General features: G+C 32.8%; 1 protein-coding gene across 1 annotated transcript in view; it reads left to right on the top strand.

Moving 5' to 3' along the window:
- The window catches only part of LOC108759305 (synaptogenesis protein syg-2), a 126,401-nt gene that overhangs the window by 91,367 nt on the left and 18,939 nt on the right, over positions 1 to 16,095 (top strand). The window contains exons 6-7 of the mRNA XM_018504661.1: positions 1,319 to 1,473; positions 12,290 to 12,434. Of these exons, the coding sequence (XP_018360163.1) occupies positions 1,319 to 1,473; positions 12,290 to 12,434 (300 nt within the window). The remainder of the gene's footprint in view (positions 1 to 1,318; positions 1,474 to 12,289; positions 12,435 to 16,095) is intronic.

Raw genomic sequence — 16,095 nt, forward strand, 5'->3', positions numbered from 1 at the left:
AGGGCAATTTAGTGTCTCGTAAACATGGCTAGTGCAGGCTCCGCTTATGAGATTTTTAAGCAACTGATTTTTCGTTCAAAACAAAATGGATTTCTATCGAAACGCGAATTTTCTGGTACTGAAAGCACATTGCAATTTTCATTCGTTATAATTAATTATTACGTATATGTTGCTTCTATAAGATTTTTACTTGCATTTTTATTTGCGACTATCGAAAATAATTACCTCCTAGTTTATTTAGAAAGGGAATTATTAGCACTATTTAATTCTCCGAAGCTAATATCAAAATCAGTGTGTAACACGGTTATTGATGCTGGACTAAGTCTCTATTTATTTAATTTATGTTGACTAAAAGGCACTAATTACAGGAAAATGACATAACTCGTGTAAAAAAAGAATAAATACCTACTAAGTTTATTTTAATCCTCCGTCTGTAATGGTCTTTTTTTTTTTGATACATAAATGAAATTTCACTCCCAAATTTTTCCAAAATAAAGGAAGGTGGAGTCTGATTTCTTTACTGTTAAATTTTACATTTTTAAACAAGTTGCCATTTTTCTTCATTTTTGTTGAAATTTTAATTTTTATTAAAAAATTAACACATTTTAACGTTTGCATTAAAAACCTATTTAGTAATATTAATAGAGATGTTGAAAATAGTCCTAAATTTCTCCACACTTTTTAAAAGCTTAGAACGAGAAAGAAAAATTAGGCTAAAAAAACAAAAAAACATCCAAATTTTAGATGGAGGGAGTAAAAATATGATTTCAGATTAATTGAGTAGGTCTAATAGACCTACTGTCAGCTTTGGAGGGTTAAGAGGAATTGTTAATACGATTGTGCGGAGACAACCTCGTTAAAAAACATTGTTACGCTCTGACAGTTACGATTAACGTCTTACGATTAGGCTAAAGATTGATGTTCAACTCCATTTTGTTCACACTATTCAATACTTGTCTCAATTAATCAACGTGAAACGCCACACGTACGCCTCACCAGCCTTAATCTATGAGAGGTGCGGTCCGTGTGAGCGCGCGCCACTCTGCCCTACCTTCCCCGGAGCTATCAGAGTGTAGGTTTTGCGGCAATACGTTCGGGGTGGTAACTGCAGCGGTACCACTCGTTTAAAACGCATTAGGGTGGTAGGAACGTACGGCGGTACAAGTCCGTGGCCACTCTAAGCACCGCAATTCCGCAGCTGCCGCAATTCTTGTTCGTGCTTTTTGATCAGGCGCCATCAACGCCCTCGACCGCTTTACATCCATCCCTCCCTCACCCCATACGCTTTTGTGATCACGCTCGTCCTTTCCTGTTTCAGTGAGGCCACTGAGTGTGACGATACTCAGCAGCGAGCACGCACCCCTCAGCGCCAATCGGAAGTACGACATTAATTGCATGACAGTGGGTTCAAGACCACCGGCCAAGCTGTCCTGGTACATGGACGGCAGAAAGCTCACCAATCACACGGACAAGGTAAGGCTTTACAGCTAATCGAACGTTACATGTGTAATGTAGCTAGAATCCATCACTGCACTGTTAAATTCATAATGTCTAATTGTACCAATTTGAATTATTTGTAATCATATTATTTTTATAAATCGCTCTCTACTGCTTCTATCTTCAATATGTCATTAATTTAAACAATGAAGTTAAAAAATTTAACTTACAATTTTATCGACGACTTAAATCTTTTGTTTTTGACCCCAATACAAATAAAATGACTGTAACAAAGAATTAAGATATAGTCGCTAATTAAGAGGGTAGTTTAAATACTTGTGGCGCCTTTTTATTTACTTTCTACGTATTTTATAAAAAATGTTTTTAGATCTGATATATAATTCTTCACCGAAAAAAGATAATTAATTAATCTGAAGCCCATGAAGAGATTTGCTTGGCAAAAATATTGACTCATATTTCTTCGTACAATGACTACTCCATTTTCGCATTCGGTTTCACGTAACCGTTACCGAGTGCCAAAAAAACGCTCGATACTCAATACCCGTTTCAGGTTCGATTGATAAAACGGTGGGTACCGTGCGAGCAAAGTTGTGTTGCGACAAGTGTCGTCGGCAAAATGGTAGCAGAAAGGGAAACAAACGACGCGACCCATGAAATAATTTTCTATTCTGCCTTCACCAAAGTGGAATGAAAAACAAAATAGTTCATCGTAGTTCGTGGTTATTTCCTCTTCGCCAGCTAGCTCCCGCTACGCTAATGGCATCATCGACAACGAAGCGATCGATCTCCATTATCTCCTCCTCGTGTTACGTCGATCTTTTATTTGTAATATCTCGTATCTCGAAAGTATAAAATTCTTATTCGGTGGAACCCCTGCTTCGTCCTAGAGAAAAAGTCACGCCAACTCGAGGTCCGTCATTACGGAATGATTCAACGTTGACGAAAACACATCGGCGACCTACATAGTATCTGTTCGTCGTTGTTTCCTCGTACAAATGATTCATGAAAGAAGGGGTGACTTGATAAAAACCAAGTGGCATTTATTTAAGAGTTAACCCTTTAATCGTAAGGTCGAATGTAACCTACGGCTTCGTCAAAGTTTTTCATTTTACTGCAATTATTTAAAGTCAATTAAATTATTGTATCAAAAATTTTATTGTATTTTTTACATTAATCGTCATTTTGTTAATGATATTAATAAGCTTAAAATATCACCTTGTCCAGAGTTTGAACCTGGAACTCCTGACTTTTCTTTACGTGAAATTGTAATTTACTCAAAAATATACATATTATTAGGCACCAACATCTGTTTGGACCAAATATAGCCTTCTTCACTTGTGTAGTTTTTCACGTCTATAAATATATAATATACAAACATATCTATATTATTCTATATATAAATAAAAAATATATCTATATAAATATATCTAACAAATATCATCTATAAAAGTAAACAAAGAAAGACGTTCCGTGTTATTATTTATTATTGATCCATTTTGTATATTGATTAGATAAAAAATGAAAACAGAGCGTCGGGTTGGATCCGACCGTACTTTTCCAGAAACGTTCTGAAAAAAACTGTACCGTTAGAAGGTTAACGGTCTACCGGGGCCGAGAAAGGCCCACAAAACCGTGCGTCTCCGTGTAGGGGATGCGGGGAGGGGGGGGCCGAGGGTGCATGCAGGCTTCTTCTTCGATCGTTTCCCGCGAAATCACTAGCATTAACGCCGGTATCGGTATTTGCATCGTTGCCATTAAAGCACCCCCTCTGACACGCCATGGCGCAATTACCGGATAGCGCGGCGATGCTTTCGTGATTTCTCGCTCTCACTCCGTTTCACCGCGATTCGTTGCCTCGTCCTTGTCTTGTGCAGGGAGAGAGACAGCCCCTTCGTCTCTCTTGCTCTTTGATCCCCTCACTCCAGACGACGCGGAAACTTCTCCGTTATACGTACTCGAACTCCGGCGTACCATCGATCTACGCCCTTCCTGCGTTTCCGCGGTGAAACTCTTCCTGAAACGTGATTCTTTGACTCGCCGCGCTTTCCTCCCTCTTCTCTGCCAAACTGCGTTTCGAATCTCGATGTACACGCCGCTCGTCTCAGGGGCGGTACATAAGTTTTAGAGTGTTCCGTTTCAGACTGTAAACGTATGTAATTGAATCGGTCCTTTCACGAAGTATTGTGAATTGACTCGCTTTACGAGCGGACACAGAAAAAATTAATCTTTCTTGTAGAATAATATGGCGCCAAAATGTGCATATCGGAGATATGTTCAATACACATCTTTTGGCTTTAGTCAATTTAATTGCAATATATCTTGGTAATGTTATGTTATAAAAATTATTTTATAAATATAATATACTTTTTTATATTTTTTAATATACGCAATCACATAATTCGCGACGGAATCACCGTTTTTTGCTTTATTTTCACTTCAATTAATTGCCCAAGTCGAGCGATGATAAATGCGAATTTGAAACGGTGCGATGGACGTTAAATAATCTTTGACCTAAGAGCAGGACGAAGTTATCTAATATAGACAGTATAGTTATAGTACATACGTAACTATGAAGCAATGGATACCATCCATCATCCGACGACTTGTCAATAGTTCTATGACAGATCTGAATGGGAGAGATATATGTATAGTAGTTATAATAGAGCAACACAAGCGCACGATCATATTTTCCTATTAGTTTATTATTTTATTGCTCTTCTAATCTTTTCACGATTGAGCTTTCAGCACGTTACTACGTAGGATACTACTCTCAGATTTTACATTAATCGCGTTATTTCTATAATTTTAAATCGATAGTTATTTCATTAAAAATTTAGAAAAATTTTTTTACTTGATTTAATCAACTTTCGTTGGACTTCTATTAAAAGAATAAATAAAAAAATTTCAATTATTTTTAACAATAAACTTAAATTATAACTCTCGAGAATGTCAAATAATATAAACAATATTGGGCTAATGAGAGTTACAACTGCGGTAGTTCGTGCAGAATAGAGAAAATCTTTTATTATAAGTAATACTTTTAAAAATCCTCAGACAGACGTTTCGGCTCCAATTCGGGCCATCCTCAGTATTCCAGAAATAAATATATTCTTTCTCATGGCTGGGCAAGAAAGTGGCAGCTCCATCATTCCATTCAGTTGATTTGTCTCAAGATTGAGAAGTCTTGTGGCAATGAATAGAAGGAAATTCTAAATATGAATTGCCGTTAGTACAAGTTAACTGATAAAATGAAAAACAACAAAAACTCACCATGCAAAATCACATTAAATTATTTGATACAGAAATCAAGTTGGTCGGAAAGACGCATTCTGACTCCGAGTAAGTCAACGAACGGTATTCGAATAAATATGTGATATTATTTTTAAATTATTTATAAAATTGTACACGAAAAAAAATTACTTATAAAATAAAAATTAAAACTTACTTGAATATAATTACTTTTGAATTATCTCGTAAATATTTTATATCATAATAGAGAATTTTAATTTATTATTAAAATATACAATTAAGTTAAAAGCATCAACTTTTGCCTGAGTCATTTCGCGCACGATGATGAAATTGCCATCGTAATTGAACTTTAAAGCATCGATTTATCATTGTATCTGTTGAACGCTTTTACCAGAAAATCATTCTAGAACGCAATTCGTCGAATGAAATCGAAACAAGCACTAGAAAGTTGACTGTATCTACTCCAATTGTTCTCCTCTGTCATTGTCTTATCCATGATTCTTTGGAAGAATTCACATCGATTTCTGCGTACTGTTTGAACATTGCTCTACATTGACAAATAACAGTTTTTGTTTCCTTATTGAATTTCGAAATAATTTGCGCGATTTTAAAGATACAAAGCCATAATGAAAAGTGCAAATTGTCCGATTGTTGAGAGATCTGTAATAAATTATGACGGAAGAGAGAGGGAAACACTAAAGAGATACACGATTTCTACGCGCAGAAATTTCACGTAACGTCATTCTCTCACTAGTTATTTCATGCATAATCGAGACGCAGTAAAACCTTCCGAATGAAAAATGAGGGCGGGTACACGAGAGCTCCAGTTACGCTGCCGCTCATACACGTGGATTTTGCAATAACGATTCGCCGATTCGATCGGTGTCGCGCGACCGGCCATGATCGACGATGATCCGCTAGTGGCGGAGATCCAAAGAGCTGATATTTTCCGCCGCAAAATAACGATCACGTTGTTGGCTGGTGCTGGGTAGGCGGCATCCAGTTCTGACACGTTCGCGCTATCTCGCGTTATACGTCATAATATCGCGGTGTCGAATGAAGTTCGGTACCGGTAGACATATCGAGGGACACAGCAAACGCAGGGAAAGAGACAAAGAGAGAAAGAGAGACACAGAGAAGAGAGAGAGAGAGAGAGAGAGAGAGAGAGAACAGAGGGGTGAGGCAACAGAGGCAAGAGCGAGATGTAGAGAGGGAGGTTGCAGCGAGGATGGAAGAGAGGGTGGATTGTGGACAGTACAGTTGGCAGTGGGTGATTCGACTTCGCCGATTTATGACCGCCGCGCGAATTTCGAGCCAATTTCGTTCTGGGCTTCACATACGTACAATGCGGTCCAAAAGTTTCGATCCTTTCGCCGGGGCAATCTGCCTCAATGCGTTATCGCCGCTCGAGAGTGCCGTATCTTCTGGTAGAAGATATCGACTAGAACGTACTAGGAATTGCAAAACTGCAAGTACGCCGAGTATGGGCTCAGTTGCATGTTATAAATTTGAGATAGTGGTGTGTTGATGCTCTTTTTCTTTTTTTTTAAATGCGCTTTTGTGCTGCGCTTTTATTAGCCTATAATATGTTCTGGAGAAAATACCTGAAATGTTGCGTGTTTTTTCCAAACGTATTAGCATGATTTTAATCGGGCTTTCGAGAAAACTAGAAGGTAAATTTTAATATTTTTAATGAGATGGCCATTCAGTTAACCGGCAACATTTTTATTACGTGCACGAAACCGTTATCTTTTTCCTTATTTCTAAAACGTAAAATTATAAGTTCATATGTTGCATATGCTTGATACATTCACTAAATTTAGAACGATACGTATTATTCCATTAAAAGGACCGACGTTAAAGAAAGATTAGTAGTAGGACGACCTGATAAATATAATAAGCGTAAATGTAACCGGGCATATATGCATATATCCGACACAAGTTGTACATTATATTTAAGTAATATTGTGAAATAAATGTAACTTGGCATACATACATATATCTGACACAAGTTGTACATTATATTAAGTAATATTGTGAAATAGTAAATATTGTGAAATATTGTGAAATATTGTAAAATAATAAAATTCTTGAATTTTGAGGAATTTAAAGTATGATGAATCGCTGAGATTTTTTTATACGAGAAATATTTAAATAAAATTTTTTTTAAGTTAGAAATGTTAACAATAATTTAAAATAGATTTTCTTCGTTCTTTTTTGCAATATAATTTTAGAAATAATTTATTTTTATTTCCATAAAACTCGTATTTCAGAGACAAAATCAGCATTTGAACATTAAAAATAAAAGGATTTGCATAGCTATGAGATATCAATATACGTATTTTTATTTACAACTAAAATTTCAAAGGTCTTATTTTTTGAACTTGATTATAAACATAAAGCCCTCCAAAAAATTGACATAAACATTCTATATCTAACAAAAAATAAATGAAAAAACAGTATTGTTGATAAATAATATCTATTTTAATAATAATTTTAATTGTTGTTAATTCTTTTTTATTTTTATTATCATCAGTACTCTTTTGAAATAATAAATTGAGAGTACTTTATACTTATATATTATAAAAGTTAAAGCTATTGTATTAACTTTAAAAAATTTCTGTTTTATTTTGCAGAGTTGAGGTTTTATTCAAGCATATTCTATATGCAACAAAAGAATGCTCAAATTTTAGATATCAAAAATATTACAAATATCTTATTTTATATTTCTTTCCTTTTACGTTTAAATGATGATGTCAGATCTTATTTTTTCAGATTTTAATATATTTTATACTAATTTAATTATACCGCTTACCCCACTCTCCAGGCGGAATGTGTTTCAACAAATCCCCGGTACACAAACACCAAATTTACACTATGCGCGATTCACAAATATTAAAATACAGAGTTAATTACGATTGAACTTACTAATTAAATTTATCGCAACGCCACTCAATTCGGAGTTAATCCGTTCCATATACGCAATATTCAGTTAATGATCGAAAAATTTCATTCTGATATTATACAGTACAGTATATGATACAGTTAATAAAGCTTATAGCTAATTAAGACGCAATAAACCGTCAAAAAATGAACAATTAAAATTCAGTATTACCAGAGTATAAATCCCGCGGAATACATTAATAAACGATTGACACACCAGAGCTTTTCAGTCACTTAAATTACTCGATCTGGCGGATCAAGTGTTATTTCGCGCTCTCAATCCGCGAAAATACGGGCAAATTACGTATAAATTGGGAAAAAATTTATCATGAGAAATACGTTCGAATCCAAACATTATTAAAAAAATAATTATCGCCCATAAATCGTCTAACGAAACAATATACAATTCATAGCTCTTCAATTCCTATTGCAAATAGATAAGTTAAGTGAGAGAAAATACTTTCGGTTGCGAGTCGTTAATAGCGAGAATTAATTAACCTTGCAAGCTGGTAATTGCTAATTGCTTGTAAGGAATGATCGTGTTTGATGTCTCCTGATACTTATAGCTATTGCATTTCAAGGTTAATGCGATGATACATCGAATGGCTCGTATCATCATCTTACTCACTCGAGTTCCATCACGCGATTGGTAGCAAAGTGATTGCATGTGCATTCACTACGACATATATACTTCGCAAAAAAGAAGCGTCTTATTCATTACTGTCATGAGATATTTAATGTAGTGAAAATATAAATATTTGTCAAATTGTTTTATACTTTTTAAGTGGATTTTAATAAATAACACATATGTATTACCGAACATGTTGCATTTAATGGACTTTTTAGCATCACATAAACTAAATAATAATTTCATCAAATTGAGAATGTTTCGGAAATATAATAAAGAGATATCATTACTTGAATCTTAAATCCACAAATATGCTGTAATTTAATTGATATCTACATAATAAATATATTTGTAATATATAGAAGGGATTTAAACTTCTACGCATAATTAATCTTTTTTAATGTGAAAATTATGGTTTATTAATTATTTTAAAAGGATTGTTAAAAGAAATTTAATCCATTTCTAAAATAAAATGTATTTTTGTTTTGATCAAAGAAGCAATTATATTAATTAATTTATTATTTGTTATTACTTTTTCAACTTTCACGCTTCAAAAAAGTAAAACTACATAATTTCAATAAATTAGGAAAATACTGAAAACAGTTAAAAGCCACAAAAAATATGGTGAACCGATATTTTTGTTTTTCAATTGGTTAAAATCATACAATTTTATTTCTTTCATGAAATGTAAAATTGAAAAAACGATAATGATAAATTAAATTTTATAAATATTTACCGATTAAAATATAAATTTTATGTATGCTCATCAAATCAGCGTTGACTATTAAAAATAAATATTAATTTCAAAAATTGGTAACTGATCGATAAAAGATATCAGGATGGTACCTATATAAATGTAAAAAGTGTAATTAAACGTCGAGGCGCATAAATTCTATACAATATTACCTAAACTCGAATGACATATAATTTGTAAACTATTATATTCTTCAGAGATGTTTGTATTGTTTTTCATTCTTGATTTAATCTTACAACGCTATCTATACGTAAATTTTACGTATGTATATGGAAGCGAGGTCAGAGAGCGCTAAGCTATGCTTTCAGTGGTCATTAGGAGGTCTAATCTACCATGCTAAAAGCTAGGATAAGCAGAGACAAGCTTTCAAAAATTTTATCCATTATACATACCAGTTTGGATCTCGTAGTGGTAGTATTAGTATTATAACGGAGAGCTTGATAAGTGATTTCAATTTGTAAGCAATTTTATGTGTTATATATTTTTTTAAGTATCATGAGAAAACACACACAATTGGACTACATACTCTGTATCAGTCATCTCTCTACATACTCTGTATTCAACATCGATAGTATGCATATTCTTTTTAAGTTAATAATTAAGTTATTTGTGTTTGTAAAAATCAATATTATATATATATAAATACTTTATCATTAAAAATGTTAAAAAAATTTATGTTACGTTAATTAAAAGGCCTATTTTCTAATACTAAAATTTACATATCGGTAACAATACTATATATCAATAGCAATAGTGTTCTAGTTAATTTCCCAAATATTAAAATATTATTGATATTATTAGAATATTATTAAGTATTATAAATACAACACGCTGTTTGCGAGATGCAATGGATTCTTACACACGTAAATAGAGCGAGGTCGCGCGCATCAAAGGAGTGATTGTGCATACATGTTTGATAATTACATGTTTTCTGACGAGACACCTATCCCACGTACATTTGCGTAAATACAGTAGCCGGTTTCGTGCACGTTAAAGTTACGCTCGCGGTAAGGGTGAAATACTCACGTGAAAGCCAGATCCTATTACACCACCCGCAAAGGTGGGTGATAAACGCCTCTTGGACTGACTCGTCCGGTCATTAAGACTTATCGCCGGATTAACGCTTGGCTTATAAGTCCTTACCTCAAACGCATGCTGCATCGCGCGAATACGAATAATTATACCTACTAGAACTGTACACTATCCTTCTGAAGCTACTTTTTTAGCGAAATTAGAACTGTGCATAATTTATGAAATTGTAAAAAGGTATTTAGAATAGCTTATTTCAATGCACCACAATACGATTATTTCTTTCCTCTATGCGGCGTGTTAAAATATATGTATCACGTTTCTGCATTTATCATATGCGATACCTGTCTTTGACACTAATTAGCAACGAAACTTTAATGAAGCGCCTGCAAATTAATTCTCGTAACAATGTACGCGAAATATTAAATAAAATGCAGTAGCTGGCAATGAGTGGATATAACTGCTGTTACTGTAGATTGTTCATTTATTGTTATTCCGATTAACGAATGAATAGTATTTTGATATTAAGTATTACCCAATATTACAGTATGCATGATTTAATTATTCGTACTTGCGTACGATGCGCACTTTAATAGGCTGTGCTGCAAAAAATATCGGAAAAGCAATTAACGGATACGATATAAGGCACATTAAAATGTGTAATACATAATTATGATTTTAGTATCGACTATGAGAGTAATTTTTCATAAATCCGATACTAAACCCGAGAGATTGCTAAAAAATTTAATATAATATTAAATTAACAATTTTTTATTTGACTTTGTCTTAAGATGAGATTTAAATTGCTATATTAGCTTAAAAATCCACATTTAACATTCAAATGATTTTAAGAAAACGGATATTAAAATTTCTAAAACGAACAGATTCACAGTTCAGATTTGCGCACAATAATTCCGATTTTGAATAATGAAATCACTTGAGTTGAATCGTTTTTAATTTTGAATATTGCACAATTGTATCTTCCAATTCCCATATAAATTGTAACATTTCAAGCGCTTTCGTAAAATGGGAATAAAGTTTAATTAGTTATAGATATCTATCTTTTTGCGGTATACCTGTACAAAAAATTTATTAAATATTTCTTCTTTTTAATCCATAATAGGAACATTTTTTATATTTTTTAAATATAAAAAATATAAAAGAACGTATGAGTTCTTGTAAGACGACCCGCTAAAGATTTTTATAATTAATTTTAAATAAAGCTTTGCAATTTTGAACTATATAAAAAATTACGACACTTGAATTTTGTATAAATATAGTACGATAATTAGCCTACATGAACAAAATTATAAAAAATAGGTTTGTGAAACATTAAACTGTTTCAAATCGTTATACTATTTAAAATTAGGAAAATGTCCTAGAGTCACCAAACGTTCTAATTATGAATTAATCGATGATACACTATTAAATTTATGTCAAATTATATATAACTTGATTTGAATTATTTTTAATCATTCCTATATAGGTGACTACTGCTTCTATTCGATATGTCATTAATTTAACTAAAACAATTGAATTAAACAATGTAAGTCAAGAAAATGTATTGAATTTGATTTAAATTCAGTTTATTTATAAAATATATACGCGCGCGCGTTAGTATAGACGTTGTTTATTTGAAACTAACTACAAATTGGATTGATCTACATTTTGACGTATAGAAATTAAAAATAACAAAATGTTATTTAACTTAAGAGTTTGGATTACTATTGATCCTTTGATATTTAACAGTGTAAATAAAATTATTAATAATTTTTTTTTATATCGGTCTACCGAACAGTTATGTCGTGTTGAATATTCTTAAGTTTCGATTTATTAAATTGAACAGTTTAATGGAGCATGTACAAGGAATTTTATAGATACAGGTCAATCTTGTTAGTCATTTGACTTAGTAATTATGACTAAGATTAACTCGAATATCACCACTACAGTTTTTTTGTATATTTTATTTGTTGATGATTTATTTGTATGAAGAGGATTTTGACCGTAGGTCGAAACATTTACATTTAATATTCATTTTTAATAAATGATATATATATATATATACTATAATACACATTAATAACCAGTGTTTGGCTCAAATTGGTATTTGTTTTATTATTTGTAGAATTTTTCTTTAGAGCCTATCGATTATATTGTTTTTTGTTTATTATTTGTAGAATATTAATAATTATGTTAATAATAAATGGAAAATTGCGATTCTGTTGCAGGTGTCGCAAGATGGTAACATGACGAGTTCCATCCTGACGTTTCAGCCTACTCTATCACATCATGATAAAGTTGTCACGTGTAGAGCTGAAAATCCTAAAGTTCAACGTGGTATAGCAGAAGACACGTGGAAATTAAACGTTTTTTGTAAGTATGCTGACCCACAATAAATAGGTACAAGATAAAGTTACACGCGATCAACGAGGCTGAGAAACGTTCTGTCGATTTTAAATTAGAAATGTTATAAAGAAAATAATATTCATCGACTGTATAGATTACCTACACAATACATTTTGTCTTATACGTTGTCTCTAATACACAACAACGTAATATGATTTGTTGGGTGTTATTCTAAAGACAACATATGCATGCTACAATATACATAATTGGAATAATTACGACCTACTGTGTATATGATATTGATACACGCATAAAATAAAAAATTAGACGAGGATAATATCAGATCACAAACCGTTAGCTGAGGTAGACCACGAGTTTACATACTAGTAATGGCAACACGATATGCTCTGCAGAATCAGCACTATTATCACTGATATCATTATTCATTAACACATCGTCATCAATATTATGCAAGCGAACCAACAATGTTCGATCTGTATTAAAGGATAATAACGCGCAATTGGCCGTTTCGCCATTTTACACTTACTACGCGATAAAAAGCGAATAAAAAATATTCCTTGGCGTACAATAAATAACATATGTATTATAACTGTACAATAATTCTCGTTTTTATTTTTATATGGTCATAAAGGTGAACATTAAGTTAGGAATAAAATTATACGCGTACTATAAACTTTTTTCTTTATCCTCGAAATTTCACTTTAATCCTTTGGAGGTGATACGAAAATCTGTAACACAATTACTGACGCTGAAAGACCCATTTAATTTATGTTAATTAAAAGGCATAATTAATTTCAAGAACCAAAAAATGAATACTAAATATATTTTAATAAGAATAATCAAAATCTGCAGGTACAACATAAAGAAAACTGAATTGTTTGACATGTTTGGATAAGAGATTTATAATTTAATGAGTCCAATAGATCTTAGCTCCGAAGTGTCGCGAATCTTTTTCCTTTATAAGAGAGATGTAATTAGAGTGGGAATACACAATGACTGGGAATACAAACATTTCGAGAGTTAAATACGAATTGTCGCGCATTAAACGCGCGCATCACCGCGTAAAAACAAGTTGGCGGTAATTCATCAAAGCCGTAAACTCATAAGCGAGCATAGCGCGGGTGTCACTTCTCTGTACAATCGACACATCGGAAAATCCGCGTGCACGGCATACGTCAACGCGTGCACGTGTGCATAACGGTACGGCCGGGTGACCGTGTAGCACCGCGCGTACGTTCTCCATGTTTGTGTGCGTGTGTGTATATCGAACACGGTAAACGGGTTAAAAGCCTGGCAGGCCGAAACAAGACCGTCGATATAGATTACGTTCGCGCAAACGCGAATGTAATCACAATAACGAGACGTCAACGACGAGGCCAAAATGGAACGTCCGGCGCGGCGCAACGGTGGCTGACCAGCGCGACCCGATTTATTTGCCCGCCGCGGCATCTCCACGCTCGCAAATTTGAAAGCTCGGTGTGAGACAAGTCCATTCCGTTTCGAACGAGACGGGGCCTCGTAAAAGATGGTTATGTCATAACTCTCGCCACGAATTCCATTCTGCGAATCTGGATATTGAGATTTAAGACAGATACTTGCGTATAATATGCTCTAATAACAATGATAAGAAAGTATTTAATTGAGATAAATTTATACTTGTAGTGTTTACAGACTCTGTTTGCTTTGATTATTTTCTTCATTGTTGCGTCGTACTGCGTGCCCGATAGAATTGTTATGGCACCGACTGGCATACACTGTCCAAGTGTTCCCGCGGTAACTCCTTCGAGGGCACTTGGTCGGGAAAAATGATACTCTCCCTGCTTTAAACACTTTATTTAATGAAGCCTCAGTTGAGGGCGAGCGTGTGTACACTGAGAGGCCGCAGAGTTAAGGTACAACGGCGTAATATAAACAAACTGTCTAGAGACGTGACGAGGCGTGTATACGCAACAGCGATAGCGCGGCCATGATGATTTGATATATTTTCGATCGATAATGCGCGACACTCGTATCGCTTAACGAGTCGGATATCGAGAATCAATCGATTCTCTGCAGTACGATATAACCAAACGAAACGATTGCATGAATACCGAACATTCATTAAGAGAAAAGTATGTTTGGTACTTGTGACTACAATTATAGGGTAACTCCGGTATATACGCCGCGCTGAGATTTACGCCGCGGAAGTGAGAAAAAATAGAAGGATTGGGGGTAATTTTCTCGCAACTCTGTTATATGCTTTTATGTTATATTAGTTATATTGAGTTATAATTTCAGCTTCTTACTGTTAATATTAATGAAATTATTGTGAGTTGAATCGATTTGTCACTGTGTGTGTAACAAGTAGCATCATCATAAATTATAATCTACATAAAATTATTACTGTAAGACGTGTAAAAGATCTAGTAGTTATTTCGTGATACATACGTGTAGAGGAATAGTAAAGTATGTTGTATTATAACAAAATACAAGTGCTTTGCTTTCGTATTCTCTTTGTTTAGTTTGTTGAAACCCTTGCATTTTTGCCATATATCCCACCCATTATCTATATATAGCAAAAATGCAAGAGATTTCAAAAAGTTTATTTTTTAATACGAAAACTAAATATTTCGGATTTCTAATATTTTTTTCATAGTAGTAGACAGTACAGTTTTTACTGATATAGTTCGTTTATTTTAAACATGGTAAATAATACTTAATAAATTAAGTTTTTGATAGATGCGTCGTATATACCGGAGTTACCTTGTAGTAAAACAATTATAATTAAGGAGGTATAAGGGCATAATACACATATATTACTGTTTACGCTTTAAACAAACTACATATATGTGAAAGTTATATTAATAATATTCTGCTTTTATTGAGCAACACATTTTTATAGATTATTTTATTTGTTATTAGTTTTATTGTTATAAACAAAAATTGTTAAAATAATAAGAAAAATCTAAATATTTTTATATAAATATATTAAGTACTAAACATAACTTATGCAAAGTTTCATTGAGATTCACCATTAGTTTATAACAAATAATAAATTTTATTTATTTACTGAACAATTAATGTCTGCATCTCAAGGTAACTTTACATAAATATTGTTGAATTCATAAAGTATTTATATAAACAAATTGAGATTTTTATCATTATTTTATGATACATTTTCATATATTTATATTAGAGTACAAATTAAAAAAATATTACTATTTATTTAAATAACTTTTGATCCAGATGGTCAATTGTCTCTATGTTTTTTTGTATTATTATCAAATGCAATTTAGAATAGTCTGTAATTTTTTCAAGTAATTCTTAACATATTGCATTTCCCGTACAACCTCCTTAAGAGCTCTATTTTTATAGTTATTACTGCTATAATGTTAGTAACAATACATATATTTTTTATATATAGAACCATAAATATAATTATTATTACTAACATAACAGTTATAATAAAATAAAAGCTCCTAACCATAAATTTTCACCATGTAATTATACACATATACCAAACACTTTTCTCTTAGTATTTGACTTCGTTCAAACTTCAGTTTCTACAATTAAAATGAGTGCTTGTATAGTTATTGATTTGTGTCTTTACTTACTTGCTTTACTTCTGCAATATTTATCGAGTTTTCTGTAAATTACAAATACTAGAATAAATAACCAATGAATAACG

The sequence above is a fragment of the Trachymyrmex cornetzi genome, unplaced genomic scaffold, assembly GCF_001594075.2.
Source record: "Trachymyrmex cornetzi isolate Tcor2-1 unplaced genomic scaffold, Tcor1.1 scaffold18, whole genome shotgun sequence".
NCBI classification, from domain to species: Eukaryota; Metazoa; Arthropoda; class Insecta; order Hymenoptera; family Formicidae; genus Trachymyrmex; species Trachymyrmex cornetzi.